This window comes from Puntigrus tetrazona, chromosome 6, assembly GCF_018831695.1.
Source record: "Puntigrus tetrazona isolate hp1 chromosome 6, ASM1883169v1, whole genome shotgun sequence".
Taxonomy (NCBI): Eukaryota; Metazoa; Chordata; class Actinopteri; order Cypriniformes; family Cyprinidae; genus Puntigrus; species Puntigrus tetrazona.
This window is the reverse complement of record NC_056704.1, coordinates 10,411,349-10,438,524: the sequence shown is the minus strand read 5'-3', so window position 1 is coordinate 10,438,524 and position 27,176 is coordinate 10,411,349. Positions and strand designations below refer to the sequence as shown.

The 27,176-nt window shown below is 38.4% G+C and overlaps 3 protein-coding genes across 7 annotated transcripts in view; 2 read left to right on the top strand and 1 right to left on the bottom strand.

Annotated features, from left to right (window-relative positions):
* Positions 1 to 4,321, top strand: part of usp43a (ubiquitin specific peptidase 43a) — a 74,800-nt gene extending 70,479 nt beyond the window's left edge. For 2 of the 3 annotated variants that reach the window (XM_043241622.1, XM_043241619.1), the window contains one exon: positions 4 to 4,321. In XM_043241622.1, coding sequence (XP_043097557.1) covers positions 4 to 1,052 — 1,049 coding nt within the window. In that variant the 3' untranslated portion in view covers positions 1,053 to 4,321. The remainder of the gene's footprint in view (positions 1 to 3) is intronic. The other variant, XM_043241620.1, reaches the window with a different exon arrangement.
* A 3,665-nt stretch (positions 4,322 to 7,986) lies between these two features.
* mchr1a (melanin-concentrating hormone receptor 1a) lies at positions 7,987 to 10,934 on the bottom strand. Its single transcript, XM_043242108.1, has 2 exons — positions 10,177 to 10,934; positions 7,987 to 9,815 (listed from the first exon to the last, which is right to left on the bottom strand). Exons 1-2 carry the CDS (start codon positions 10,241 to 10,243, stop codon positions 8,821 to 8,823), a joined length of 1,062 nt encoding a protein of 353 aa, XP_043098043.1. The 5' UTR covers positions 10,244 to 10,934; the 3' UTR covers positions 7,987 to 8,820.
* A 180-nt stretch (positions 10,935 to 11,114) lies between these two features.
* On the top strand, positions 11,115 to 26,824 carry grb2a (growth factor receptor-bound protein 2a). Of its 3 annotated transcripts, none has more exons than XM_043242113.1 (6): positions 11,115 to 11,511; positions 12,828 to 13,066; positions 22,313 to 22,410; positions 23,273 to 23,395; positions 23,817 to 23,976; positions 24,529 to 26,824. In XM_043242113.1, the coding sequence occupies exons 2-6, from the start codon at positions 12,989 to 12,991 to the stop codon at positions 24,712 to 24,714; spliced, it is 645 nt and encodes a 214-aa protein (XP_043098048.1). In that variant the 5' UTR covers positions 11,115 to 11,511; positions 12,828 to 12,988; the 3' UTR covers positions 24,715 to 26,824. The 3 variants fall into 3 exon arrangements, with proteins under 3 accessions (XP_043098048.1, XP_043098046.1, XP_043098047.1); XM_043242111.1 differs by having other exon boundaries at positions 11,129 to 11,511; positions 23,817 to 23,985; XM_043242112.1 differs by lacking the exon at positions 11,115 to 11,511 and adding an exon at positions 11,533 to 11,884 and having other exon boundaries at positions 23,817 to 23,985.
* The last annotated feature ends 352 nt before the right edge of the window (positions 26,825 to 27,176 follow it).

Below are 27,176 nucleotides of genomic sequence, written 5' to 3'. Positions count from 1 at the left end.
CAGTGTCTCTAGGTGGGTTCGAAAGCAGACCTTTTGTGCGAGGAATCCAAGGGCGTAGCGTGAGCATGAAAAGTCCCCCCAAAACCAGAGTGCTCCCATTGCGGTGGTCCTTTGGGAACAAAGACCGCCACAAACCTGCCCAAGCTCCTGCCAAGGCTCCTGCAGAGCTGGTGGAGTATTTAGAGTCTGGCAGAAGGCCAAAATGCACCAAAGACCCCATCGTTGCCCTAATGACTCGACCTTCCGATAAAGAAAATGGTAAAGAAGAAGATATGAAAAAATCCACAGCCAAATCTTCAAGCCACAGCAGCCTCGGAGCTCCAGAGTTTCTCAAAATACCACAGGGTCAAGAAAGAAGCAGCTCAGAAAAAGCGACGGGCCAACAACCGGGCAGCAGCAGTAGACCAAGAGAAGATGGAACCCTGACGAGACGGAGCAGCAGAAAATCAAAACAGGACAAATCACAGTCCAAAAACAGCTCCGGCACAGGGATCCAGTCCAGTTCCAGTGGTCCAAGTGGGTGGGAAACAACACACAGGGGCGGTCCAGACGAGGAGCGACACCATCTAGAGGAGAAACAGAGAAAGGGACAGGAAACAAAACACCACGACAGTGTCTTTGCTTTTCTTAAAGGCGGTTTCATGAAGAAAGACTCGCTTCGGAGGTCTCGAGATAGTGAATCTGTGAAAAGGGGTGACTCAGAGGTGAAGAGCCCACCTGGAGTTTCTCTTTCCAATGGGACACACAAAAGAACTTCAGAAGGTAAAGCTAATAGCACTAACCAAGTTCGGAGCAGACTCGGAGATGAATTTGCAAATGGCAAGGTGAGTCGTGGGTCATCAGACATCAAACGCTCACAAAGTTCTTCCAATATTCAGAGCAAGGCTGATCTAAGCTTAAGACGGACAGCATCTCTACACAGGAATGGCACATCCTCGGCTCAGCCGCAGAGCGTTCCAACGGACAGGGGCTCTCAGAACACCCTGCAACGCACACGCTACAGCACAAACTCGCTGGGCAGAAAGAAGGCAGTGCCTGAATCAAGCTTCTGAGACTTACTTCACTACAGCCAAATCACAATAGCGTAGCAAACATCTAAAAGCCCACGTAAGAACCATGTTAAGGAAGAAAGGTTTGAAATGATGGCAGCACACTATAAAGTTGCACATACATTTGGAATTAGTGGATGATTTTTGTTCACTTTTTTCTGCTTATATGAAGTGCCTCTAATTTTTTGATTTTGTCAGATAGTGCTTTGGCACCGGAAGTACATTACACACTGGCCTCTGCACCATGAACTGAAAAATGATTAGCCTCGGATTTGATTTTTATGTGCCACTTATCACCTGTAATACATGAAGGGAATCACTATATATATATATATATATATATATATATACTTTTCAGTTTCATCTTTTATGATTCTGTAGATTGTACTGACTGGCTGCTAACCTCTCATGGGTTTTCGTGACATTTATCAAGGATGTCAGTTCTCGCACTTTCAGTGAATTTCTTGCACCACTGTCTGACTTAGTCATGCTCTCAGACCAAAACATAAAGCTTATTAATTTTTGCTTGTTTTGCAGTATGCATTAATACATTTACGAATATGTATTATACAATTCTTTTATAAAATCTAACAGAATCTAAAGGGGTGGGATACGTTTCTGCTGCTCTGTCACACATGTACACAACGTGTTAGACCGAACACCTCTAAAACACCGTCACTTCTGAAAAGCACAATCAACCTCACCTTATCACCAGTGCTGTAATCCATCACATAAACCTAGTTAGAATGCAGTAAGTTTACTCACCCTCATGTTGTTGCAAGCATTCGATTTTTTCCGATATTTAACCACTAACACAGATGTTAAGCAGGGTGTTCATGCCGCTCTTTTTCATTTAAAGAAAGTTAATGGTAACCAGCAACTATCAAGCTCTAAAGTGATGTTCTGATTGGATAGAATGCGTTGTTTAGCAAGTACAAGTATCCATCTGAAGTATTGTTTAGTATAATTATAAAAACGCACCCCTTCTGTTCAAGGTGCATGTCTTTTTGCTGTTTAATCATAATTCATGAAAAATTAACAAGTGCATTTATAGTGTTTCCAGTGTTTCAATACTGGACTGAAGAAAGTTCACACACACAAAATATGAGTTAATAATGATATTAAGAATAATGTTCATATTTAATAATAATATATTTAATATTAAGTATTGTTTTCTTTCTTTTACTCTCTAATATGGATTGTTAGTGTGCTTTTTGATATATTTGTAGCTTGACACTCCCAGTCACCATTGACTTTCATTGTATGAGAAAGAGCAGTGTGTATATTTTGCTGAGGTGTTAAAAAAGAAAGAAGGTTTGAAACAACAATGTCATTTTTTTTCTCATCTGAAGATTTTTGATGTGCTCTAATAATGTGGAGATCTAGCAATACCAATGACTGCAGAATAAAGAAAAGCCTCATTGTAACCAGTAAAGTGACCTTAAAGAGTAGACGTTATCGTTTGAAAAACAACCGTCAGAAAATATCATATTGTCATCTTCCTATTTGGACTAATTGGGTCCATATTGTCCTTTAATCTGACGAATCAGACAAGACAAACTCTCACGCTATCCCTCTCTAGAAGCATTGACATAGCCTGAATGCAGCTCATTACTACTAAATATGCACAGCAAAGCTCATTCTTCTGCAAATATAAAAAAACATTTGCATTATCAAGGATTTAAATAGCTTTTTTCTCTCCGTGCGATTGTGACTTAATATATCAAACTGAATCAAAATCCCACGCAGAGCAAACACACATTGCGTATGATGGGGAATATTCATTAGCTCATCAAATGTAAAATACCATGTTTATTTCTTTGCAATCTATCGGAATTTCTTCCAACATTAGGCTCATTGGAAAAATGTGCCTCTATCTCCATTTTTTTTTTAAAAACTCGTATCTAGTTCACCTTTGATGAACACTAGTGGATGTAAAACACGTATTTTAAACTAATCATGACTACAGGAGCAGATTATTTATTAATAAAGTCTTATTTTTGCTGTTCCTTGCACAATATTATGAACCGTTTAAGACCAATACTGTACAATACTGTGTTTGCATCATGTGACCAGCTCCAGCTGATACAGTAAACTTGCTCTGTAACTCATCTGGTGCAAGTCACATTCGTGCTTAACACGGCAAATATGTCTTATATTATGATTTGAACAATTTGATGTGAGTGGCATTGTATGTCAGATGTCACAAATGTCTCATTCAACGACCCGTGTAGTGAAGCAGTTTGGAGGAGGATGAAACATTAGCAGTACTTCTTCGGGCTTGACTGCAAGATGCAACATAAAATAATTTGTCCGAAACATTGCCGCGGGCACGTTTTTCCAGTGAACCCCGAGTACCGTATGCAGTAAAGTTTGAATTGCACTGTAGAATAAGGTTTAATAATTGTAATAAACATTCAGATATGATGTTTCTATTATACAGTTTGTATTAGTTTTTGTTGATCTAAATATAAGCAGAGATATGAAATGAAGGCTTGTTTCGTTTTCTACCTATGTTCAGAACAAAGGACATGACTGTCATAAGAAAACAAGTGCACACTTTTTAATATGGCATTTATTTAGTCCATTACGGTACTGTAGAGCGTGTACCAGACATATAGGATTCACAGTTTTCAGCATAAATTGAAAAACATACATGGAATTGTTTTTCTCTTTTTTTCTGCTTTGTTGAAATTTTGTACGAAGCCCACTAAAGGTTTTTGTCTTCTTCTATCATCATTTAATCATCCCTGTTATTTTGTTGAGTATATCAAAGGGGTTATGCAAAAAGCAGCAATTACATTTTTTTTCCTTCTCCCATGCTTCCAAAAAGATCCTACTTTTCACTATGCTTGAAATAATGAACACTTGTACTGACAAGACAATGAATGAAGGAATCTTACCCTGAAATGCTCTCTTTTTTATTGTTTGTTTTTGGAGATGTTTTATATGCAACATTTTATAATCATTTTATAATGTATTTGTATATATATATATATATATATATATATATATATATATATATATATATATATATATATATATATATATATATATATAAAAAAAATCAATGGATAATATATCTGGGAACAGTATATATGTAGTTATAGATTATATGTACAATCGAATGATCATTGTATTATTGCACAAGAGTACATGTCCTGCTGTCAAGATGCTTACATAAAGGTTTATGTGGACCTGTGTCTATACAATAACAACAAACGGATATATTTTTGTATAATTTCTAAAAATTAAAAAGACATTGGTATTCACACCACGTTTCTTACTCTTTTTTTTTTTTTTTTCAGCAGTCGTCTTGAATGACATCTATAAGCGTGTGTTTATTAGCATACTGAACGACACTGTAACCGTCGCCGCTCTTTGCCGCTCTTTGCAGGGCTTTGACTGTGAAACTCTCTTTCTGCTTTGGCTACAATTGCTCCAGTTCCTGAGGGAGTCTTCACAGAGCACGCAAAGAGCAGCTTGATCCGTTCCTCATCAGCATGCACTACCCTAAAGTCTCCATCCACAGTTTGAAGACGTTGCTCTCGATGTTTCAGTGTCTCCGCTGCGTCGAGAAGAAATCTACATTTTTCTGTATTCGTTCACAAAGGCTTTATTTCCATCGTTCTGAATGCAAATTGCTTTTAAGAAACTTATTATGCACTTATTCTGCCATAATTGTTGCGATATTACAAAGAGTGCGAGGACGAGGAAGAGATGCTCGTTAGAGAACCGTAATTATCTCTAAGATGTTCGGGATCGCTGAAAACTGTATGGAAGAAAGAAAGTCAAACGAACTTACTAACAAATTCACCTTGGACGTTAACATTCTGTAGATGTTTTAAAAACTCAACAGTTCTGTCGTCATCGTCTTCGTGTTTCAGGTACGATATCTATAAATCTATACAGTCAGTTTCTTCTGTGGAATACAAAAGCGCAGAAGGTTAGGGACTGATCATCTTAGTCTCCATTTGCATTCATTGCAGCTCTTTGCCACTTAATTGAAAAAGTTAATTGTGTGGGCAGACGTGGTCAACAGTACAGTACATTGCTATAATTCAAATATTTTACTGCGCCATATTTACTCTGGCCATCAGCTCCTAGACGTTCTGATAAAGTACTGTGAAAGAATTGAGAGCGAAGCTTATACACTTTTCAAAAAGAAATCAAGCAAAACACAGATGTTCTTTAATCAGTTTTTATTCACTTCTAAAGAAAGGCACACTAATTGAAGACCAGTTGCTTCTGCATAAAGCAGAAGAGATACCTTTGATAGTTTTTTATTGAATATTATTTAGCGGTTTGCCTCTGCTTAAAGGCTTATGTCAGATCACATGAGATAAATAACAAAGTCTTCTGAAAGAAATTAATAAATAAATGCTGGAGGGAGATGAGGGACGTGCAACATACCTTTACATCGTAGATCAAAGCCTGCGAACTCTTTGAAATCTCCATCTGTCAATACTATTTTATAACAAAATGGAACGAGAGCAAATTCATGCACAAAACACCTTTAGGGCAAAAACTTCCCCTGGGAAAGATAAGTTTATATTACCAGTTAAATCATTTGGTTTACTCTGCATTCTAGAAATCTAAAATTATTTTTATCTCGTTCGTTTGCTTATTTTCTAGTGATATATTTTTGTATTTTGAAGTGTTATTTTATTTTATTTGCATTTCCCATCTTCATTATTACCAAGACGATCTGATTAATTTTGCACGCATTGATCACATTTATGAATTTGAATCTCACGCAATATGACATACTTTTAAAAATACATGACTGGCGTAATTCAGATGCATCTTAAGAGTTGACTGAAAGCGTTGTTCGGCAATTATTCATTTATTCAGTTCTCAAACTGCGTAACTTGTTTGATTTAGTGTTTTACTATAAACACTTTTGAAAGTTTGAAGTTTACTCAATTAGATGCACCCTAGTATCATCATCTTCTGCACGCATCTCTGCCTTTTTCTGTCGGGCAGCACCTTACACCATTTTTCCCAATTATTGTTGCAGACTAAAACGATGGTTGTACAGATGTGGTGTTTATACCCCAGATGAGTCCGATCTCACGTTTTCAGATGACATCAGTGGTCTGCTTAACACAGGGTTGACAAAAGGGTTTATAATTTAGAAGTAAAGTCTATATTGTTTGGCCACCTCAATGTCAACACCGTTAACCCTTATTAACCACATGTCAAGGTAACCACAGCCATAGAGAGCTTAAAGGCTGTTATCTTGAGTCTCCTTGAGTATATTCAGAAACATCAAGGTGACACGACTTGGTCTTAGACTTCTTTAAAAATACCTTTCTGTTGCAGGTAAACAAATCATTACCGGAACGATGGTTATATAAAAGATCTTGATAAACCATTTCCTCTGTCTCTATATACCTAGAAAACTCAGGGAATTCAGATTCTGATTTTGTTATGTAATATATAGCCTGTCAGTCAGTGACGTGACACTTTTTTCGGCATTTATTAATGCATTTAAAAATATATATTACTTGTGTGACTTGAACGTAATGAGGATTTTAATTTCATATTATAATAAATTGATAATACTTCAGAAATGTTAGGGCAATGCAAATGAAATCACAACAAAGAAAACATGAAAAGCCTGTTGGTATATGTTTTGGGTTTATTATTATAGAGAAAACATACATTTTAATATAATATATCGATGATAACGTGTATTTTAATTATATTTGTGAGAAATGTGTTCTTCCCGTTTACTTTATGAATACACAACTTGACACACATTCCTCGAATATAAACCTTTATTGTATGCGGAGCGTTTATGGAATGAAGCGTCATTATAGAAAAGAATGCATTTCATTTTAAGATAAAAGGCCACTCGTAAACCATATTAATGACTTTCACAGGAATGATTTTAACGAGCGATTGACATTTTAGAATTGCTAGAGTGCATACGGCCTTTTAGCAGCATCTTAAAGTAAAAGGCTGCTATTACAAAAGATTACATAAACACTAAAAAATGTTTACAACATGTCGTACGTACATGGTTATACCTTGTCTGATGACCCCGCTGTTGTATATTCTGTTCCTCTGTTGCCTTAGGGGTTTAATATTAATTTAATGACATCTGGCATATAAAGGGTCAGTATATGGAAAAATAGGTACCCCTGTTACCATGAGACTGTCTGTTGCTATGACAAAGTGTTGTGTATTGGTATATTACGCATTAAGACAGCTCTGAGGCAGAAATTGACTCTTTCAGCTTCTTTTTTACGACATGAAGGATCTTTCTATTCACACGAAACACCAGGACACAACTGTTCATGGACCTCTCAAGAAGCATTGTGTCCTTTATGTGCTTTTCCCAGTTACTTCCTGTTTAGAACGAGAAGCCTTGAACCACACAACCTCAAGATGAATCCCTGCATTTCATTTATACTTCTTTGAGCGCGTCTTTTATAAGGGAGTGTGGTGTTTGCTCTATTATGATTCTGAAGGACAAAATAACAATAAACTATCTATTGTTGTCACAACGGCTAAATATCATTACTGCTACCGGTATGAGTGAAACTTCTCATTACCACTTTCTGATTAACTAGCGTTACTTTTAAAGTACACGTTCTCAAGTGATTCAAGGCCAGCAAACAGATCAAAGTACGAACAACAGGAAAGAGTACCATGTTTGATTGATATTAATGGCTAATTAATTCATGAATAAATATTATACAGGCTACATGTATGAACAGCCCAAAAATATTTACATCTAAAAATAAAGGCAAGCACAGTGCCTACTACTGGTAGCGTAGAGGGACTGGTACTTAAATATATGTAATTATATTATAAAAGTTGCTTAGGAGCATATAGAGAGACTGGTTTGATTTCATAATAATGCATTTCTCTTTCCGCTCCCATAGCTCTTTTGCCTGAAACTACTATTTCCACGGTATTACCTGTGTGTGTGACTTACTTTTGACTCTCACATACCGAGGGATGTCTACCAAACCAACAATCACTATACAATTTCAAGCACAGTAACAATACTCAACACGTAACTAAAAAATATTTTTAAAAAACCTACATAATTTCAATATTTCAGTGAATCAAATAACACGGTGCAAAATTTCACTTGTACACATCTCAAAATGCGTGTAAATATCAAGACAAGTAAAAACGAAAACTCGCGGTATTGATATGCAATAAAATGCTATGCTATGCGATGGTTAGGATTAGGTTTGTGGTATCATATGAACACCAACACATTTTGTATCGCATGCACGTGAAAACCGCATATTATGTGCAGGCCGGACATGTGAGTGTCATATACAAGTGCATTTTTACTACCACAAGTTTTCGTTCTTTGGTTCTTTGCATTCAGTCGTTGTTGTTTTTTTTTGTTCCAGTAAACATGGTCATGTTTATAAGACGATGTATAAAAGCAAAATTCGAATACATGATGTAAATGCAAATGCGCACACAACACTGAGGTTACGAATATATGCATCACTTAGCTTTTTCCTTTCTTTTTTAATGGTTCTTTTATTTCCTTTAATCAGCGTTATGTACAGTAAAGAAGCCGAATGCTGTTTTAGTGACAGGCAGCTTTGTTTTGTGTTCTCCCGGTGTCATCTGTCAGCATGCAGGAGCGCAGCTGCTCAAAGAGTCTTCACTTCTACCTGACTGCCAGTCATTCTGTCGTGCTTGTTATTCCCTTGCTTGTATGCAACTGGACCAAGAAACACTCTCACTGTAGTCTGTATCCTTAAAATGAGTTTGTGTACAGATCAGTACATTACTCTGAGGCGTTAGAGGGAACGTGTCTTTGGCAGTCTGCGGTCAGACGGAGGGACACAGTGGCCTCTGTGCTGCTCGGATTGAGCCGAAAGTGATTGTGCGCAGGCTGAATAGCCACTATAAACCGCCGTTTAAAAGTCTTACTCAGTATTATATAAAGAAAAGGGTTGATGCAGCTGTTAGCGTAACCCATGCTAATAGCAACATGATACACATAATAGAACGAGGCGCTGGGTTTCTGTATTCCCAGATGGACAAGCTGAAGGATGTAGTATGGAGCCCAACAGACGAAAAAAGCCAAACAGATGGCCACAGCCATCCGAGTCACACTTTTAGTGCGCACTTGCTGGTTCCTCGGAGGAAGAGGTGCCACCGAGGTAGACATGTGCTTCAGGATTTTAAAGAACACCACGCAGATGATCAAGAGCGGAAGGGCGAACGCCAGCAGAAACTGATAAATAGTGAACCAGCAGATGTTGATGGATGGATTTGGGAGCAGGAGAGCGCATCCCACCTCGCCGTTATGGAGCGGCATCAAGCCAGTGTACATTAAGACGGGGGTAATGGAGACGAGAGAAAGCACCCACACCATGCCCACCACACCACCGGCGACACAGGTGGTCCGGACGTGGTTAAAGCGGAACGGATGGACGGTAGCCACGTAGCGGTCCAAAGTCATGACTGTGAGGATGTAGGTGCTCACCGTCTGGCTGTTCGAATCTAGGGCAGAGATGACTTTGCACATAGCGGCTCCGAAACACCAAGATCCGTTGCCCAGGAGCTGATGAATGAGAAAGGGCATGCCGAGGAGGAAAAGCAGATCCACAATAGAGAGACTGAATATGAAGATGTCTGGCACCGTTTGTTTAGCCTGGCATTTGGTCTTTTTAATGATGGTGTAGATGACAATAGAATTTCCAATGATGCCCAAAAAACATATGGTCCCAAAAATAATGGACAAGATGGCATTTCCGTTCTGGTCCCCCATGGTCACTAAGCACACAAAGAAATCACAAATAAAAACAAGATCCGGATGTGGTGTGTATATAAACTGTATCATAAAAACATGTACTAACTTTTAATATATTTATCGCCTATAACTAAAAAAAATGGGTGTATAGCGTTTGTTAAACACCTTTTCTCATGCTAATTAAATCATTATTACGAAATCTTTATGGAGAAAGAAAGAAAGAAAGAAAGAAAGAAAGAAAGAAAGAAAGAAAGAAAAAAAGAAAGGCCATATTTATATGCTATAACTTTAAATAACAGTTCATCAAGAAGTTTATAACATCAGGTGATTTGCTTGAAAAAAATCATTTTCATCTTCAGTTCTATCCATGAAATATAACCCTACCTTGTGTGTGTCCCGACGAATTAAAAAGAAGCAGAGAAGAGTGTTCAGAATCTTCACAAATATCCATACGTTAAAAACTGTGAAAGAAAAGCCGTATCTACATCCACCTCTGCAGACGAAGCGGCTAACAACTTCAAGTCTCACAGTGAAAGTCACACCTTTGTCGCCGCCTCACACACTTATAGTAGATATTACAGTTCTACACACAAATCTCACCGTACTCATTCGATCCCATACCGACGTACGCAGTGAACAAAAAGTAATAAAAACGAAGCAAGTCTGATTTCTTAGGCTCAAAACGCGAAAAACTAGTTTGAAGAGCGTGAGGTGAAGAGCGGCGGCTTCCTCAAGTCTTAGCGTCTCGGCAGATGTGTTCGTCCTTGGACACCAGCTGACACCTCCAGTCATCAATTGGCAACTGCACCTCTATCCACCTGGGCATCACAATTTCGTCTTCTTTTTTTAAAGGTTTGCAGTTGTTAAAATATTGATGCGAGGTTTGTGTGGCGCTGTTCGTGTTTTCTAACCACCGCAGCGACCCAACAAGTGTTGCTTTGCCTGGGCTTCTTGACGCACTCGACATACCCTATGAATCAATGCATTTCATATTAAAGCTACATATTTATCTCTGCGGTTAGCTATGCCGGTTAAATGTTCCTTTTTTTATCATTTCACCGTACAAAAATTGGATATTTGAAGAGTCTGGCCACCTTGTAGGCTAATGAACGTATCAGCGATGTCTCTGAAAATAATTTACTTTCCGCTTTATTTCAGTTTTATTATCATGCCGATCACATACGTATATCATAAACTTCACAAACTGCTACAAAATGACTGTTTATAGATTAGGAGACAGAATATTGTCGGGTCCAGCGATGCCGCTCTTTGTCCACTAGATGTCGCTGCGTTCATCTGCGTGTCGTGCTGCATTATCTCGCAGAGGACTGGAACAACCATTCTCTTCTGTTTTGTTCTAATCTGTACCGCAATCTTCCTCTGTGAGATTAAAAAAAGGTTTAGGTAAGAGGATACGCGCGTTTAAATCAAATCTCCGACTCACAGCGCTCTGTGGATTTGTGTAGTCTCACCATTAATTCGGCGTGTGAAGTTTATGTTTGGACCTTTCCATCTTTGCGGACCATAACACGAAGGAAGCGGAAATTAACAGCCCGCTTGCTTTTCCCGGAGCTACTCCGGAGTTGGGAAAATTAACTGCAGCCGTAAACCCCACGAAGATGATTGTACTGCTGTTAAAATGCGGTCTTTCTGTATAGTTCTTAATTTCACTGCCTAAGGAGGATCGGAGAGGGACACTCTGCACCTCTGTAGCGCTGGGTAAGTGTTTTTTCCCCCCTTACCTAATCAGAAGATAGTAGCATCGGAATAACTAATGGTCGACTACTTTCAGTTAGATGTAGGTAAAATAAAAATGCGAAGGGGATTCTATTTGCGTTTCTGTATATTATTCACAAAGGCTGAAAAGTTTGGTATCAAAACAAAGCGTCGCATCTTCACCATCACGGATTATTATCATTAAACGAATCGGTTCGCTTTAACCCGAGCTGTTTCCATACGGAACCGATAATGCGATAACTACAGACGAACGACGCGAAGCTCCTGTGATAATCAACGAAGCTGTAATTATACCGACGACGTGACTGACTCCAGTGGCCCGCTGCAAATTTAGTTGAGGGCGTGCTGTCTGGAGGTCAGTTTTTCTTGCATGTTTGCAGCGTATTGACCGCAGATTATAAAGGAGAAGCGTTAGAACGTCGCATCACTGGCTGAGTCGAATAGTGGAGTGAACAAATCTTTTAACCGAATCGTTTTTGTTGATATTTCCTGCCTTCCGATGGATTGTAAACGGGAGAAAATATGAGGCTATGGAAGGGGCATTTCCACTGGTTGGATTGAACGAATACGCCCCTTTATTTAAACGAGACTCGTAGTTTGTCATTGAATGATAGACTTCGATTACAATTCGTGAATGTACTGGATTCGAAGTGACTGGACATTTTGATCAGTAATAAGGAGCTGCTGACCGACTAAAGGAGAAGGGTCGTGTCATTCGCTTTGTTGGCGATGTTGAGTGATACGTTTTGTTGTCATTTAACGAATAAAACTCTCATTTGAGCGTCTTGGCAGATTCAGAGGTTTTAACGTGTCGGTTGACTCAAACGCTCGCGCTGATAATGCCTTTGAATTCACAAGCAAGCGAATCATCTTAGTGAGTCGATTCGCCTGATTTCGAATCACCGGTGTGAATCAAAACCCCAACCTCCGGCGCAGAAAAGCAACCCGATCTTGACACGAATGTCTGTAATGACGCACCTCACTCACTCAGGAAGAATTAGTCTGTACTTGTAATTAGTTCTCATGTAAAACCCCACTGTTGTGACCAGTCTGCATGACTCAAGCTTTCACCAGCATCACCCAAGACACCCCACATCACATCTGATTCCTCTTATTGGCTCCTAGTCAGTTGCAAGAAAACGTCAGCTCGACCCAGTTATTCCGTACCCTTTATAGTTGCGTACGTTGCACAGCTGCTTCATACCAGATCTGATTAAAAGGGAGGAAAAAAAAACATTTTGCTGATGCTTCGTCCGTAAATAACTGCGTTTGCTTCAAATCTGTATGTCTGTCTGCAGGTTGACAGCACCCAGACGAGGAAGAACTGTCAGTCCACGGTCAGCAGTGACAAGGACAGATATTAGGAGATTGAATCAGATCAGCCAGGGCTGTTATTCTGCCCGTAGAAGCACTTCCTTCTGGAGCTTTATATCCGTCTCGCATCCACACAACCCATGCCATGGAAGCAATAGCTAAATACGATTTCAAAGCTACTGCGGACGATGAATTAAGTTTCAAGCGAGGAGAGATTTTAAAGGTAAGTGGCGTTTATTGCTGCTGCATTTTTCATTCCCGTCTTTTTGTACGATCAAGCCACGAGGACACCTGAAGTCTGCAGAAATCTATAGTTTATCTGTTTGTCCTGTTTCAATGACTTCAAATTTGAATTAATAACTTGTCGCGAATGTATATAATTGATTTCATAAAGTCTGGATGTACAGTGATGATGGTGTTCGGTTCGGTTTTGCGTGTCTATTTTCACAGTACACATTGTTTCAGTGCAGCTTTGCAGAACATTTTGATGTCAGCGTTCGATATCTTCATGCCTTACGTTAGCATTTAGGAGATTAGTACTGTTTGATAATGTAGTTCACGTTGGTTGGGATGTGACTGCAACAGTAAATTGTAGTCCACAGTTTTGTCACTGCTGCTGGGAACTCGGCATTGTGCAGTCGGATGCCATGTGACCTTGTTTATCTGCTCTAAAAGGAACAAACTTCAACAAAAATAAAGGGTTGAAGGTTGAAAAAAAGGCCAAAAATGTTTCATTCAGGCTCTGATATTTCTACAGCTTGATAAGTTATACCTTACATAAAGGTATTAATTGGACATAGTCCTTTTGTATTCGTTTATACATTAAGGTTCAGATGATTGGCTCGAAACAACATGGCAACCATGAGTAAAGATGGGAGTTTTGTGCTTGCTCACAACTTCTAGTAATACGAATGCTTTCTCTTAATGTTATTTAAACCTCCTTACCCACAAGTTATTTGCAAGTAGCATATGCCAGTGTTAAAATTTGGGGTCAGTAAGATATATAAGGCTGCGTTAAAGTGATCAAAAGTGACTGTGTTCTTTTGAGCTTTTCCACAAAAATATGAAATTGAGCACATTAAGCCATTTTGAACTCTTCTAATAAAAATAAATGCTGCATGTGCTCCTATCAGCATATTAGAATGATCTTATGACACTGAATAAGAGTAATGGTTGTTAAAAAATTCAGCAAGTGAATTCTTTCTCTTTTAAAAGAATCTTCTTGATCTTAATATCAAGTTATATTAAAATGAAAAGTTATTTTAAATGATATTTCACAATATCCCTATTTTTACTGTATTTTTGATCAAATAATTGTAACTACCGTGAGCATGTCTTTTGGAGACATTAAAAAACTCTTCTTTCTTCTGAACCAAGGTCAGTCACCCTAGCAACTCAGGCTCCCCCCAGCCACCCACCCCCGAAGGGTTTAGCTCCATCCAAAAAATTTTGGACTGGATTCAGAACTTCTTGCCATCCTGCTGTAATTTAATTTAGGTCATGGATCAGTTATTTTTGCCCCCTGGACCTTTCATTCAGCGAAACGCAAGGCTTCAAAGCTTCACATCATTCTCGATGTTCTAGACGACTTTTAATCAGCGGCGTACATAAGTACTCTGTGCTTCTGCATTCTACCAACTTGATTACGATCACACAACTGCCCTTTTCACCCCCATTTTGCTTCAAGTTTTTTCAAGTATTTGACATGCAAATGAAGGGATGGTAACACTGGGCCAAGTCTGACTCCAGCAGAAGGGCAGTGAAGGATCTTTTTAAAAAAAACCCCTTGAGCTATGAAGGCGTGAAATGCATATTTTCTTCTAAAAGTAAAGTTTAGAGCCACTAAAAACGAAGTTGTTTGGCAAAAAGTGTCTGTTCGTTTGATGTATATGGTAAGTGGGATTAATCTCAGTAGCATTAGCAACTATTGTCATAATTTCTATTTATCATATTAAAATTGCAGGCGTGTAAAGAGAGGATTGCCAGACTTGTTGTTGCCGGTTTCTGCATTGACTTCACCTCAATCAGAAAGAAGAAGCTCAGGAGAGTTGCCCTTAGTATTTTTCTTCCCTACTCTTCGGCAATGATTGCAGAAAAGAAATGATGGGATTTGATGGTATCTCGGCTTTTATTTTTTTCTGAGCAATTTATGGAAGCTACAGTGCCAGGGTAACAGACTCCGTGTTTTACCAGTAGAGTAGTGAGTGTGCAAAATTGTCTTAATTGCAAAAACTGCGTAAGGCATGACAGGACATTGAATCATTGAAAAAGTAATGCACGAGCGGGTAATGTTGCTACGACGGGAGGCCACCTCAGTAATGCATTATTTTTCAATAATTCAACAGTCTATTGTCAGTTTTATTTTAGGCGTTTTTCTTTGAGACATTGGTATATTTTTGTGCTTAAAACACGTTAAAACAGAATGTAGGCATAAATAGCATAAATAGCCAAATACAACATAACAAGTAAGATCATGATTATAATTAGTTATACTTATTCTGAAATAATATGCCGTAGTTGACATAAGTTGTTTGAACAAGTGGTATTTTTACTGTAAAAATGTACTCTATGTTATCAAACTAGTAACAGAATTGGATACCTGGATGATATAGAGAGGGATTTTAACTTTTTGCTGTTCTCTGAGTTGTGACAAACTGAGAATCATTGAAAAGAGAATAACAGCCTAAACATATCCCGTGGGATAACAGCATTTGCTTCTAATATGTTGAGAATATCCCCAAGCCCCAAGACTCTGTTAGGTTGGCCTAGAAATCCTGGCTAATTACTGTATCAGCCTCCTGACTGTAGGATAGGATTTGATCTTCTCGCTAGGGTTCTGTTTTGAACCTCTGACTCCAGGGAACTCGTCTTTTTCTAGAGTCTCTTGTGATTTTGGTGCTTCCCCCACACTTCCCCCGAGGGCAGCGTTGAATTTTTTTTTTTTTGCTGTATGTCTGTCATATTTGCATATTTTTTTGCCCTACTTTCCTAGTTTCATGGGAATCGATTCTGCAATCATGGGAGTTGCATCAAAGAACGTGTCACCTACAAAATAAGAGGATTCCTCACGGCTAACGCACCTCTCTTCTTGTCCTTCTGTTCTGTATTTTATTTTCTCACTCTTTACCTGCTACCACAGTGAAAGCAGTTAGCTCAGAGAGAAAATGATATCATTATGATTTGGTTTAGATTTGGATTAGAGGTCTTTCCATTTGAAAGGTAAGGTGGTGTGCGTTCTACCAGGTACTTCATATTGCCTGCTTTTGAATGAGGTTAATAGAAAACACCTTGACAGGCTTTGGTCAGTTGAGTCATGAGAGTTGAAATCAGTTAAAAACTCATATTTTATGCCCTCTTTTTCTCTCTTTTTTTTTTGAGCAACACATTTAATATCTTATTTTGTATTATTATACAATAATGATAATAATTTATTTTTGGAGCGTACGTATCAAAAACATAATAAACATCATGCTATTGAGATCAGAAGAATATTCAACTGATTCAGACTCTAATTTGTAATAGAATACTAGAAGCCAATATAAAAAGCCAATCTAATGCTTCACATAGTCTTATGTGATAATGGGATGATAGGGTAACGACAAACACCAGAGAGTAAATAGGGATAATTATTGCTTTTAACAGTAGGTGGACAGTTTATTATCCAAGGCTGAACTCTTTAGTGCAAGCCTGTAGTGCTTCGACGTATGCCATAGAAACAATGTATTTTCAGTATTTTTAGCATCATTCTCACTGACATCCAAAAGTGCCTCTGGCTCAAGGCAGAATGCCACTAAAAAGGTTCTCTCTGCTTCCAGTCTTGAGAATGCGATGTTGCGCTAGAGAAACGACTAAACGCTTTTGTCTGTATATAAACTATATCTGCAACTATATTCTTTTTTCAATAGTTGCTGCCAATAAACCTGGCCGATAAAATTATATGGGAGACCATTACGAAAGCAAAATGCGGAATATGCAACCTTTAGGGTTTCAACTTAAATCATGCATTTACCAAAAAAATGGGTTAATTGCATTTGGCATGATGCATTTGATAGCCTACGTTCACGAATCATGCTTGAGCAGGCATTTCGGTTGACGTCAATGATGTTTTAACTTTACGATGCCTAATACTACCCACTCGCCGTATGACTTTCAAGGTCATTGGATTGCTGTTCTTTTCACACTACAACAGCTGTCTCTGCTGATGTCATTTCTAGTCAAAACACATTTCACACCGCAGGACTTGGATTTCAGACAGGTCTACATATTTACCCTGCTAACTAATCTGTAGTATTTCTGTCTCTTTCTATGAAAATTCACACACGGTGATAGATTGTGCACATCATAGACGCATGCATTTAAAGCGCTTGATGCCTGCTTTGGTGACGCATCATTCCGTCTGTTGCGTTCATTTAACTACAGTTATGATCTTGTCTTTGAACCTCCATGACTCACAGAACCAGACTGCGTTTAACACGGTGGATGTGTGTCTGGAGCGTGTCAGCCTGTGATTAACTGTTTGGCCTTCAGGGGATGTTTGGACTTGTAATATCATGGCTGATGCCAGTCTGATATCATTTGTGGTGTTATTTATTTATTTACGGAGAAGTAAGATGCAACACACATTCATCAAAATGCATGAAATGGTTAATCAGCCTTTTCTGTGTGGAAAGCTAGTCTGAAGGTGATTTACATTCTTTCCAATCAGCTCTCTATTGCCCCTGAACACAACAAAAATCTGTTTATTTAAGATGTCAAGCTGGAAAGGGTACGTGCTAGACATGTGGTAAAAACCTTTGGATTTAGTGGACTTTATTAGTCTAGTATGGTTTGCCAATAATGTTTGTTTAGTAGGCTACTATGATTATGACTGAATTGTAAGATCCTGAAAAATTTCACCCCCTGCCTCTATGCTTCATTTTCCATTTTTGTCTCATGAGCAATTATGCTTCCTTTGTCTTTCGTAAGTGCTTTAGGCACATTGGACCATATTTCCTAGAAAAATTGTAATGGCCTACATTAGCCAGATTGTGTGTGCAGTGTGACCAAAACCTTACAAGATTTAACAGTATAAGATAATAACAGTATGATAATGCTATATCATAATCACTGTTTATGTCTCATTCAAAAGTTTGGGGTCAGTAAGATATACAGGAGAATCTCAAGAAATTACAATGTTATGGAAAAGTTTTCTTCAGTAATTCAACTTAAATTGTGAAAGTCATGTAATATTTCATAAATTCAATGCACACAGAATAAAGTACTTTACGTCTAAAGTACTTTACGTGATGATTTTGGCTCACATTTAACAAAAACCCACCAATTCACAATCTCAAGAAATTATATGGTGTATATGGTGACATGCCAATGAGCTAATCAACTAAAAACCCCTTCAAAGGTTTCCTGAGCCTTCGAAATGGTCTTTTAGTTTGGTTCACTAGGCTACACAATCATGGGGAAGACTGCTGATCTGACAGTTGTCCAGAAGGCAATCATTGACACCTTTCACAAGGAGGATAAGCCACAAACATTAATTGCCAAAGAAGCTGGCTCCAAGCATGTTAACAAAAAGTTGGGTGAAAGGAAAAAGTGTGGAAGAAAAAGATGCACAACCAACTGAGAGAACCTCACCCTTATAGTGATTTTCAAATGTGAAATCCATTCAAGAATTTGAGAGAACTTCACAAGGAATGGACTGAGGCTGGGGTCAAGGCATCAAGAGCCACCAGGAATTTGGCTACAGTTGTCGTATTCCTCTTGTTAAGCCACTCCTGAACCACAGAAAACCTCAGAGGCTTCTTACCTTGGCTAAGGAGAAGAACTGGACTGTTGCCCAGTGGTACTCTTTTCAGATGAGAGCAATTTTTGTATTTCATTTGGAAACCAAGGTCCTAGAGTCTGGAGGAAGGATGAAGAATCTAGTCCAGTGTTAAGTTTCTACAGTCTGTGATGATTTGGGGTGAAGTGTCATCTGTTGGTGTTGGTCCATTGTGTTTTTTGAAAACCAACATCACTGCACCCATTTACCAAGACATTTTGGAGCATTTCGTGCTTCCTTTTACTGACCAACTTTGTAAAGATGCTGATTTCATTTTCCAGCAGGATTTGGCACCTGCCCACACCGCCAAAAGCACCAAAAGTTGGTTAAATGTTGGTGTGCTTGACTGGTGAGTTTGCTGGCCAGTCATGACCCCCATAGAAAATCTATAGAGTATTGTCTAAAATGAGAAACAATAGACAAATACAGATGAGCTGAAGGCCACTGTCAAAGAAACATGGGCTTCCATACCACCTAAAAAGTGCCACAAACTGATCACCTCCATGCCACTCCGGACTGACTATGCTTCATATAGTCTATATCTGTTTTGCACTGCATTCTCTGATGTTCGTTTTCATTATTTGTTCTAGACAGAATAAGTAATAATGAGATGTTTACATGAGCTAATCTGTTTAGTAATCGATTTAGTTTGGTTTCATTTTATGTTCAATAAATTATATATTATTCACAAATTACACTTTTAAAGTGATTTAAAATTTAATGTGCATTCAAATTTAAACAATACAAAGAACTTGAACATGATCCAAGTACTTCAAGTTTAATTATATTTCCCAACAAGATAAATCCTGCTTTGTACTTTAAGAGGTCTGGTAGAAACATGCAGGACAGAGCTCTCTCTCTCTCTCTTCTGTTTTCCTCCAGTTTTCCAAAACAACTGGCACTGGTTGTAAAAAGTTGCAAGATCAAATTTTATTCTACACGAGCAAGACATTGTCTAATATTAATATATAAATACACTGTATATGCCTTACCTTGCCTAACGAGCACAAACTGTCAGAAAACGCACGGTATTTCCGCACTAATGCAAAGCATGACTATAAACAGCTGATTAGGTTAATAACTAGACTGATATTTATTAATTAAAAAAACAACCATAAACAACACAGGCACTTGTTTTTTACAAATGAAAACGGTATCTGGTTTTCCTGATGTACCACATTAAAAAGAAAATGAATGAAATGTTTAAAAGTGACATAAATACTTTTTTTAAAAAAAACGATAAAATAAGTGTGGATTCGGGTAGAAATTTAAGACTACAAATGTAATGCAGTGTAAGCATGTTTTGTGTGTGTGTGTCAGTTTGAGTTGTCTTCAGTTTTTACGGACAGAGCTTGTCGATGTTAAGAGCAGGCTGGTTGACAGATGTGGTCAGAGGCCTCGTGCCCTTTCTCTCTCTCTCTCTCTCTCTGAGTGTTGTCAACACCTCCAGGTTTATACCGTGTCTTAACCGGGCGTGACGTGACATCTACAACCAGAAGACTCGATAACATTAACAACAGCAACTGGTGGTGATAGCTCACAAGTGCAGGCTTTATTTCTATTGTTACTTGCTGCCTTTGCGAGAAATGTAGCGGTGTAGTGTAGAAATTAATTATAAAGTAACTTAATAAACATTATTTAGGTGGAATAGGTATTTCTAAAGCTAACCTATTCCAAATGGGTTGTCTTTGTCCATATACAGTGAAGTAACTTGTGGCTAGGTATGGCGACCCATACCCAACACTTATTGATTATTAACTATTAGATTCGGGTTCTTAACAAACAGAATAAAACTGAGCCGAAAGTTTCCAAAATACGGTAGATTTGTTAGTGGTAACCAAAATGTTTTGCCTTCTTTAACATAGTTATAAATAGCTTTTCTTTTTTTTCATGCTGGACCTAATTAGGTCAACTTATTGTACTTATGGGCACAAATGTGCCATCAATATCTAAATTGTTTCCATATTTTGCCGTGGTTTGAACCCCATTCCCAATTTCCTTCTGTTGCTGTGTGCTTTCTGCCTAGCAACAGTGCTTTGCTGCGGGCAAGCAGTCTGCTGCTGGTATGATTTCCTCTGAATAGGGATTTAGTGGTTGTGGATTGGGGCCGGCTGACAGCTCTGAACCACAAACCTGGCTTTAGAATTTGGACTTGGTTTTGGCCTCGCAATCAGGTATCTATCGGCTGTGTACATTTTTTATTTTTTCCTGTGTTTTATGTTTAATGCCAGTATTCATCCAACCACTGTCAGGGGTTTTACTGGAAAGACACAGAATTGGGGCAAATTTTGCATATGCAAATTCCTCACTGCGCCCACATAGAGATTTCCTAAAACTCAGATTCCTATTCACCAAGATGACGAGAGGGAGAAAAAAAAGAATCAAACAATATTTCTCTCTCAAGTCCCATCTTTTTATGTTGTTATCATAACTTGCAAATAAACATTCAATATTTTAATGTCTTTTAAAATAAGCTTATATATATATATAAAAACTATTATGTATAAAACTTTTATATTTGTGTGTGTGTGTAATTTTCTATGCTGTCCCTCAAGTAATTTGCAGATGCACAGCGTGCTGCGTTCGTTGTCATGGGAACATCTCAGCTGAAGATAATGAGGAAATTACATCGCTCTCTTTGCCAAGTGCATTCCAAATGACTAAATAATGGCACGCACATGCTCTCTTCACTCCAAAGTCCCCACTAACAAGGGGACAAGTATGATCACTTTGATTTTGAAAATGACCGTAAAGCCTTCTATACACGATACACGTAGCGTTACAATCCTAAAACAAATATATATTATATATACACAATATGTGTCTGTGACTAATGTCTTGACAACTGATATTTGCTGAATTCATTTCCATCCAGTTATCAAGTCTTTCCCGCTTTTTTAATTTTTGGAATTCGACATCTTGGCTTGTTTATAATGTCACTCTATTTTTCTTGAAGGCAGAGAAAAGAGGCGCCACGGCGCGGTGGGAGTGAGAGCAGATTAATGGTTGTTTACAGAAAGAGAAGGGATGGGGGGACCGTCTTTTCAGAGTTGTGAGAATGTTCCAGGCTATAGGATAGGATTCCCATTAATCTTACACGGATGTGTCATAACATACTTGAGCCTAAAGTAATCTCACAAAGTGATGCTTTTTCATATTTGTCCACTTCATCTATTTCAGCCCTTCACCTCTGACGTTGTGCGCAGCGCAGCAATGCACTCCTTTCTTCATTTCATATTTGATGGTGATGGTCATGATTTGCACGGATGGTATCCTTGTGGGTAGAGCATTGTGCTTCAGTTATGAAAGAGACATCAAATCCTGGCCATCAGGAACGATGCTAATTGCCCACATCTTTTTGCGCAATCCATCTGGTTCAGTTTTGCAGTTCCACAAAACAGACTGTGTGCAATGTATTTCTCATTAGTGCCAGAGAAGTCTTATGTATACAGGATGTTATGTGTGGCTTAAAGTTGAAATGAAGGATATTTCCTGTAGGCTATTTATAGAGCAATGCCTTGGGTTTAAACACCACAGCCAGTGCTACGATTGGCTCTTTAGGTCCTCTGTAATCTGAGGGAAGTTTACTGTGTGGACACTAGATAGTGACACCATGCTGGTCAGGTTTTAAAGTGTCTTTTGTTTTCCCATCAGGTTTTAAATGAAGAATGTGACCAGAACTGGTATAAGGCAGAACTCAATGGAAAAGAAGGATTCATCCCTAAAAATTACATAGAAATGAAGCCACACCCGTAAGTATCTGGGGTTTTTAAATGACAAAAATACTAAATATATAAGAAAATGTAAATTCTGTCATCAACTACTCACCCCAAACCCATAAGACGTTTGCTCATTTTTGAAAGACAACTGAAGAAATTATAAATGAAACCTGAGACATGGATTAAGTCAAAGTCCTTTTAAGGCAAGTCATGTCACTCAACGTCTTCTGAATGAAGAAGAATCAAATTCTCCAGAACTGTTTGCAAAATTTAATGTTAAATTTTCATATCAACGGTATCATACATTTAGTTCGTCTTGCTCAAATAGCATAATCGATTGGCTCTTGCTCAGAAGTCGGGATATTGTTCAATAGAGTTGCCATATTGAGCATCGCATTTTTCCCCTTTTAAAACTATATGAGTGTCACATCTTGTGTATTCTACTGTCTTCGACTGAGTCAAATAGAAAGTAAAAGAAATGCAACATTAAAGTAATCTGTGTGAATAAATGAAGTGTTTAATCCAAATCTTCTGAAAAGTTCTCCAGAAGCTCATCCATACTTGCTTGTCCAGTGAGGTCTGTTCTCACTTGTCAAACAAGAGCTTCTGCGAGAACGAGTGAGGATTGTTTTCTGCGCCTCGGGCAAAAAATGGTCACTGTATTGATGTAATGGACAATGATTGGCCAGAATCTCTCAGGTTTCATAGAAAGATATAAAATCAAAGTCTTCCGTGTGTATTTGGAACATCCTTTTTATGCTAGGGTGCACAGTACCTTGCATTTCCTCCATGTTTAGTACGTGTTAGACGCATTATATTAGTTAATTTGAATGCGCTCGGTGCATGACGCACAGTATCTAAACTACTGCTTTTTGGTTTGGTTCTGAACATGCAGCTGGTTCTATGGGAAGATTCCCCGTGCGAAGGCAGAAGAAATGTTAAATAAACAAAGACACGATGGAGCTTTTCTCATTAGAGAGAGTGAGAGTGCACCTGGAGACTTCTCGCTGTCTGTCAAGTATGTATTTTCTATTCTGTTCCATTCTATTCTATTCTAATGTTTTGCAGGCTTTTTACGACTGTTCTCAAATCCTAGTAATGAACACTTAGAAACACGGGCTGCTGCTTTTGAAATTTTGATGCAGTAATTGAATCTGTTCTTGTAAATAGGAGCATGTCAATGAATAATTGATGCAATGCAGCACAAAATATGGACGTCCTCAGCACTTTATTTATGTGTTATTGCAAATTCTTTTTGTGTGGTTTCTAAACTAGGCCAACACCGTCTGAATCATTCAAATAGTTCTCCACAGATAGCTGCAGACCGTAGGGTTCACGATAAACTGAACAGTGCAGAGTCCTGTAATTGCAATATCGACGTGTTATAAATATAGCCGGCTATTATGTCATTTTCTAAACGTTTTTTCCCTTTCCTGTAGATTTGGGAATGATGTCCAGCACTTCAAAGTCTTAAGGGATGGCGCAGGAAAGTACTTCTTGTGGGTGGTCAAATTTAACTCATTAAACTCTTTAGTGGATTATCATCGGTCCACTTCTGTGTCCAGGAATCAGCCCATTTTCCTCAGGGACATTGAACAGGTACCACAGGTAGGACTGAGTCCGTCCTGAAAGTTTACAATTTTGTTATGAAGAGTATCAAATATTCTATTGTGAAGTTTTGTATAGTAAATGTATTAGTCATTTAGCTATTAACGTTTTATTCTGTAAAGCAGGGGTCACTGAGTTCTGTCCTGAAGGGATGGTGTCCTTGCAGAGTTCAGCTCCAACTCTATTCAACCAAACCTGAAGCAGCTAATCAAGGTCTTACTAGGTATACTTAAGCTTCCGGTTAGGTGTGTTGAGGCTAATTGGAGCTAAACTCTACAGAACACCATCCCTCCAGGATCACGTTTGATGACCTCATACGCGTCCTGGCCAGGATTTCTATATTGCCTAAAGTATCTAGGTTTTGACTTTGTTTGATTGCACCGATCTGTGTATGACATTGGTTCCTCATGTTTTCAAATCGTTCTCAAAGTACTCTGAATCTAAGCAATGCAAAAATGGCACGTATGGTCACCCTATAATATGTACACGCACATTCAAAGCAATATTGTCATAACTTTCAATATCTCTACTTTTGTTCCACAGCACTCTACGTATGTTCAAGCTTTGTTTGACTTTGACCCTCAAGAGGATGGAGAGCTGGGTTTCAGGCGTGGAGATTTTATCCAGGTTCTGGACAACTCGGATCCTAATTGGTGGAAGGGGGCTTGTCACGGACAGACCGGAATGTTCCCACGCAATTATGTCACACCTGTCAATCAAAACATGTAACTTACTGAGAAAATGTTTGCTTGCTTAAAGCACCTGCGGACGTCGAGCTGGGTTGCCATGGAAACAGAAATCACAGCGTTAAGGAGAGAAGCAGCTCAACTGGAGACGTTGATGTCGATTGGAAGGAAAAATAAAGACTGTGCTGTTTGGAGTGGTTGACAGTTTTTTTAAGAAGCACTATTGGCTCTGTGAGGGTAAAAAAAGCTCCAGACTGACATTTCGTTCATGCACTGTGCGTCACGTCAGCTTTGCTTTATATGCAACTTTATTTCATGTTATGAGATCATCCGTACTAACGAAAAACTGTATTTTACGTGAAGGAAATTCACAAATCACAGTCACCAAGATTCATTTTAAACTGTGTTATGCTTGATTTGTATTGTTAAAATGCATTTTTTATGCTTGATTTTTATATTTCTCTTTTGCCATCCTTCCAGAAGTAGTGTTACTATGTTGTTTGGCACGGGATTGTCGAGCTTAATTTCATCACGCCACATAATTTAATTTCCATACCATAGTCAAATGATCTTACATGTAGTTGTCTTCTTGTCTTAAAGGGATAGTTCACCCAAAAATGCAAATGATGTCATTATGCTGGGTTAACCTTACGTCCTCTCTTTCCTGGACATCTTCTGGCCCTGATTTCAAAGGTTTGCATTGGTTTGGCGCTTCTCTGTAGATCCCGCCTCCTTGATTGGTTGATCATGGAGTCTCTACATGAAGCGTGTAGACACATCCGTCATCTCTGAACAGTCAACCTGAAGTCATTCACCATACTATAGGTTTGCAGAACATCAGCTGTGAAGCATTGTGTCCTCTTCAAATGTTGATTACTATGATGAATGACGTCAAGCTGGCTTGCATACAGCGGCCCATAGAAACAGATGCTAAAAAGGCATATATGTGTGTGTGACGACGACAGTACCACGAGAGCGATTCAACAGCCTGCAGACACCGCTTCAAGCCAAACACATCTATAATGTGGACGGTTTCGACAATTTGGAAAACCCAGCCAGGACATGTCTAGAAAAAAGGAGGATGAATGGATCAGTACATCATGTACAATTTTTTTTTTTTTTTTTCTTGAATATGGGCTGTTGTGATGCAGGTTTGGAACGTCATGGAGGTTACGCCAAAATTGCTATTTTTGGCTAAACTGTCCCTTTAAATCACAATAGCTTGAAAATTATGTAATGGTGCCAAAGCCTCTGTAGCAGATCAATGATCAAATGTAACAAATTTGGAGCATTTCATGAAGCCCTTTAAAATGTCACTGGGCGTATGATTCTATTTGGGATTTTCTTAGAGTATCTTGGTTACTGTGGATTATTCCTGAATAAACTAAACAGAATATGTCCAGTGAAACTTCCCAGTGCACTTGTACAGATCATTTTTGTGTGGAAAAGTAATAGTTTGAATATCAAACGTTTGACACATCTGCTTAACGGTGAACATTCAAATTCAATGATTTGGACTTTGCGCCATCTAGAATGGTGCCATATAACTGTGCTGACAAAGGGCTGAACTTGATCAGATGGTGTGCATTTTGTTGTAATGTTCTGGAAGTTGTAATGTCTTTAAAGTTCCTCACCACACTTTACGGGGGCATCAGATGCCTCTTTTTGAAGCCGAGGGCTGTAAACCCGTGTCATTTGAGGATGTTTCTTTTGCTCTCTTGTTTTTCTTTATGTAGCCCTGGTTTATTAAATGAAAAATCAAGTATATACATCTGTAAGCCACTTTGAATGCTGAAATAGTTTTTTTAATCTTAAAAGTGGAAAGCGTACATCGAAGAATTGTAGCCATTCGGTCTTTCTTTCTGCTCGTCAAGGTCATTTTTCTTCAAATTCAGTTTATTTTTGAAATGTTTGATGTATGATGGGTTGCGTTGCCTGTACACTTAGAAATGAGATGTGTGTATATATGTCTGTGTCATAATGGAATAATGTTTTATGTTGATGCTAAACCATTTCAACACCTGCAGTAAACCTCAACAATAGGAATAAACACGGCATCCGTTTGCTGTCTGAATAGAGCAGTTTCATAATGCTGGAGTTTATGTACACCTGCACACTGTAGATTATGTGTGAAATACATTTCATAACATTTACAACTCTCAAGTGTTCATTTTATTGTGTGTGTGGTGTGTGTGTGTGTGTGTGTGTGTGTGTTTCACAGTAATTATGTCCTGTGTATATGATAATGTTTCTGCATGTCCAGTGTCTCAGGAAGAGAGAGGGAAATTGAATGCAGTGTTTACAATATAAGGAGAATTTATAAAATTATGTCAGAGGAAAATAATAAAATAGCAGTGTTATGTTGGTCAGTTCCGCCGTCAAACTCTACATATTCATACATGTTATTTTGTCGCCCCCTAGCGACGGCTTGCAAAATTATATATTTTTAAGAACAGCATACGTAATATTATTGCGGTACGCAAACAGTTCACAGAAATCGTTCGA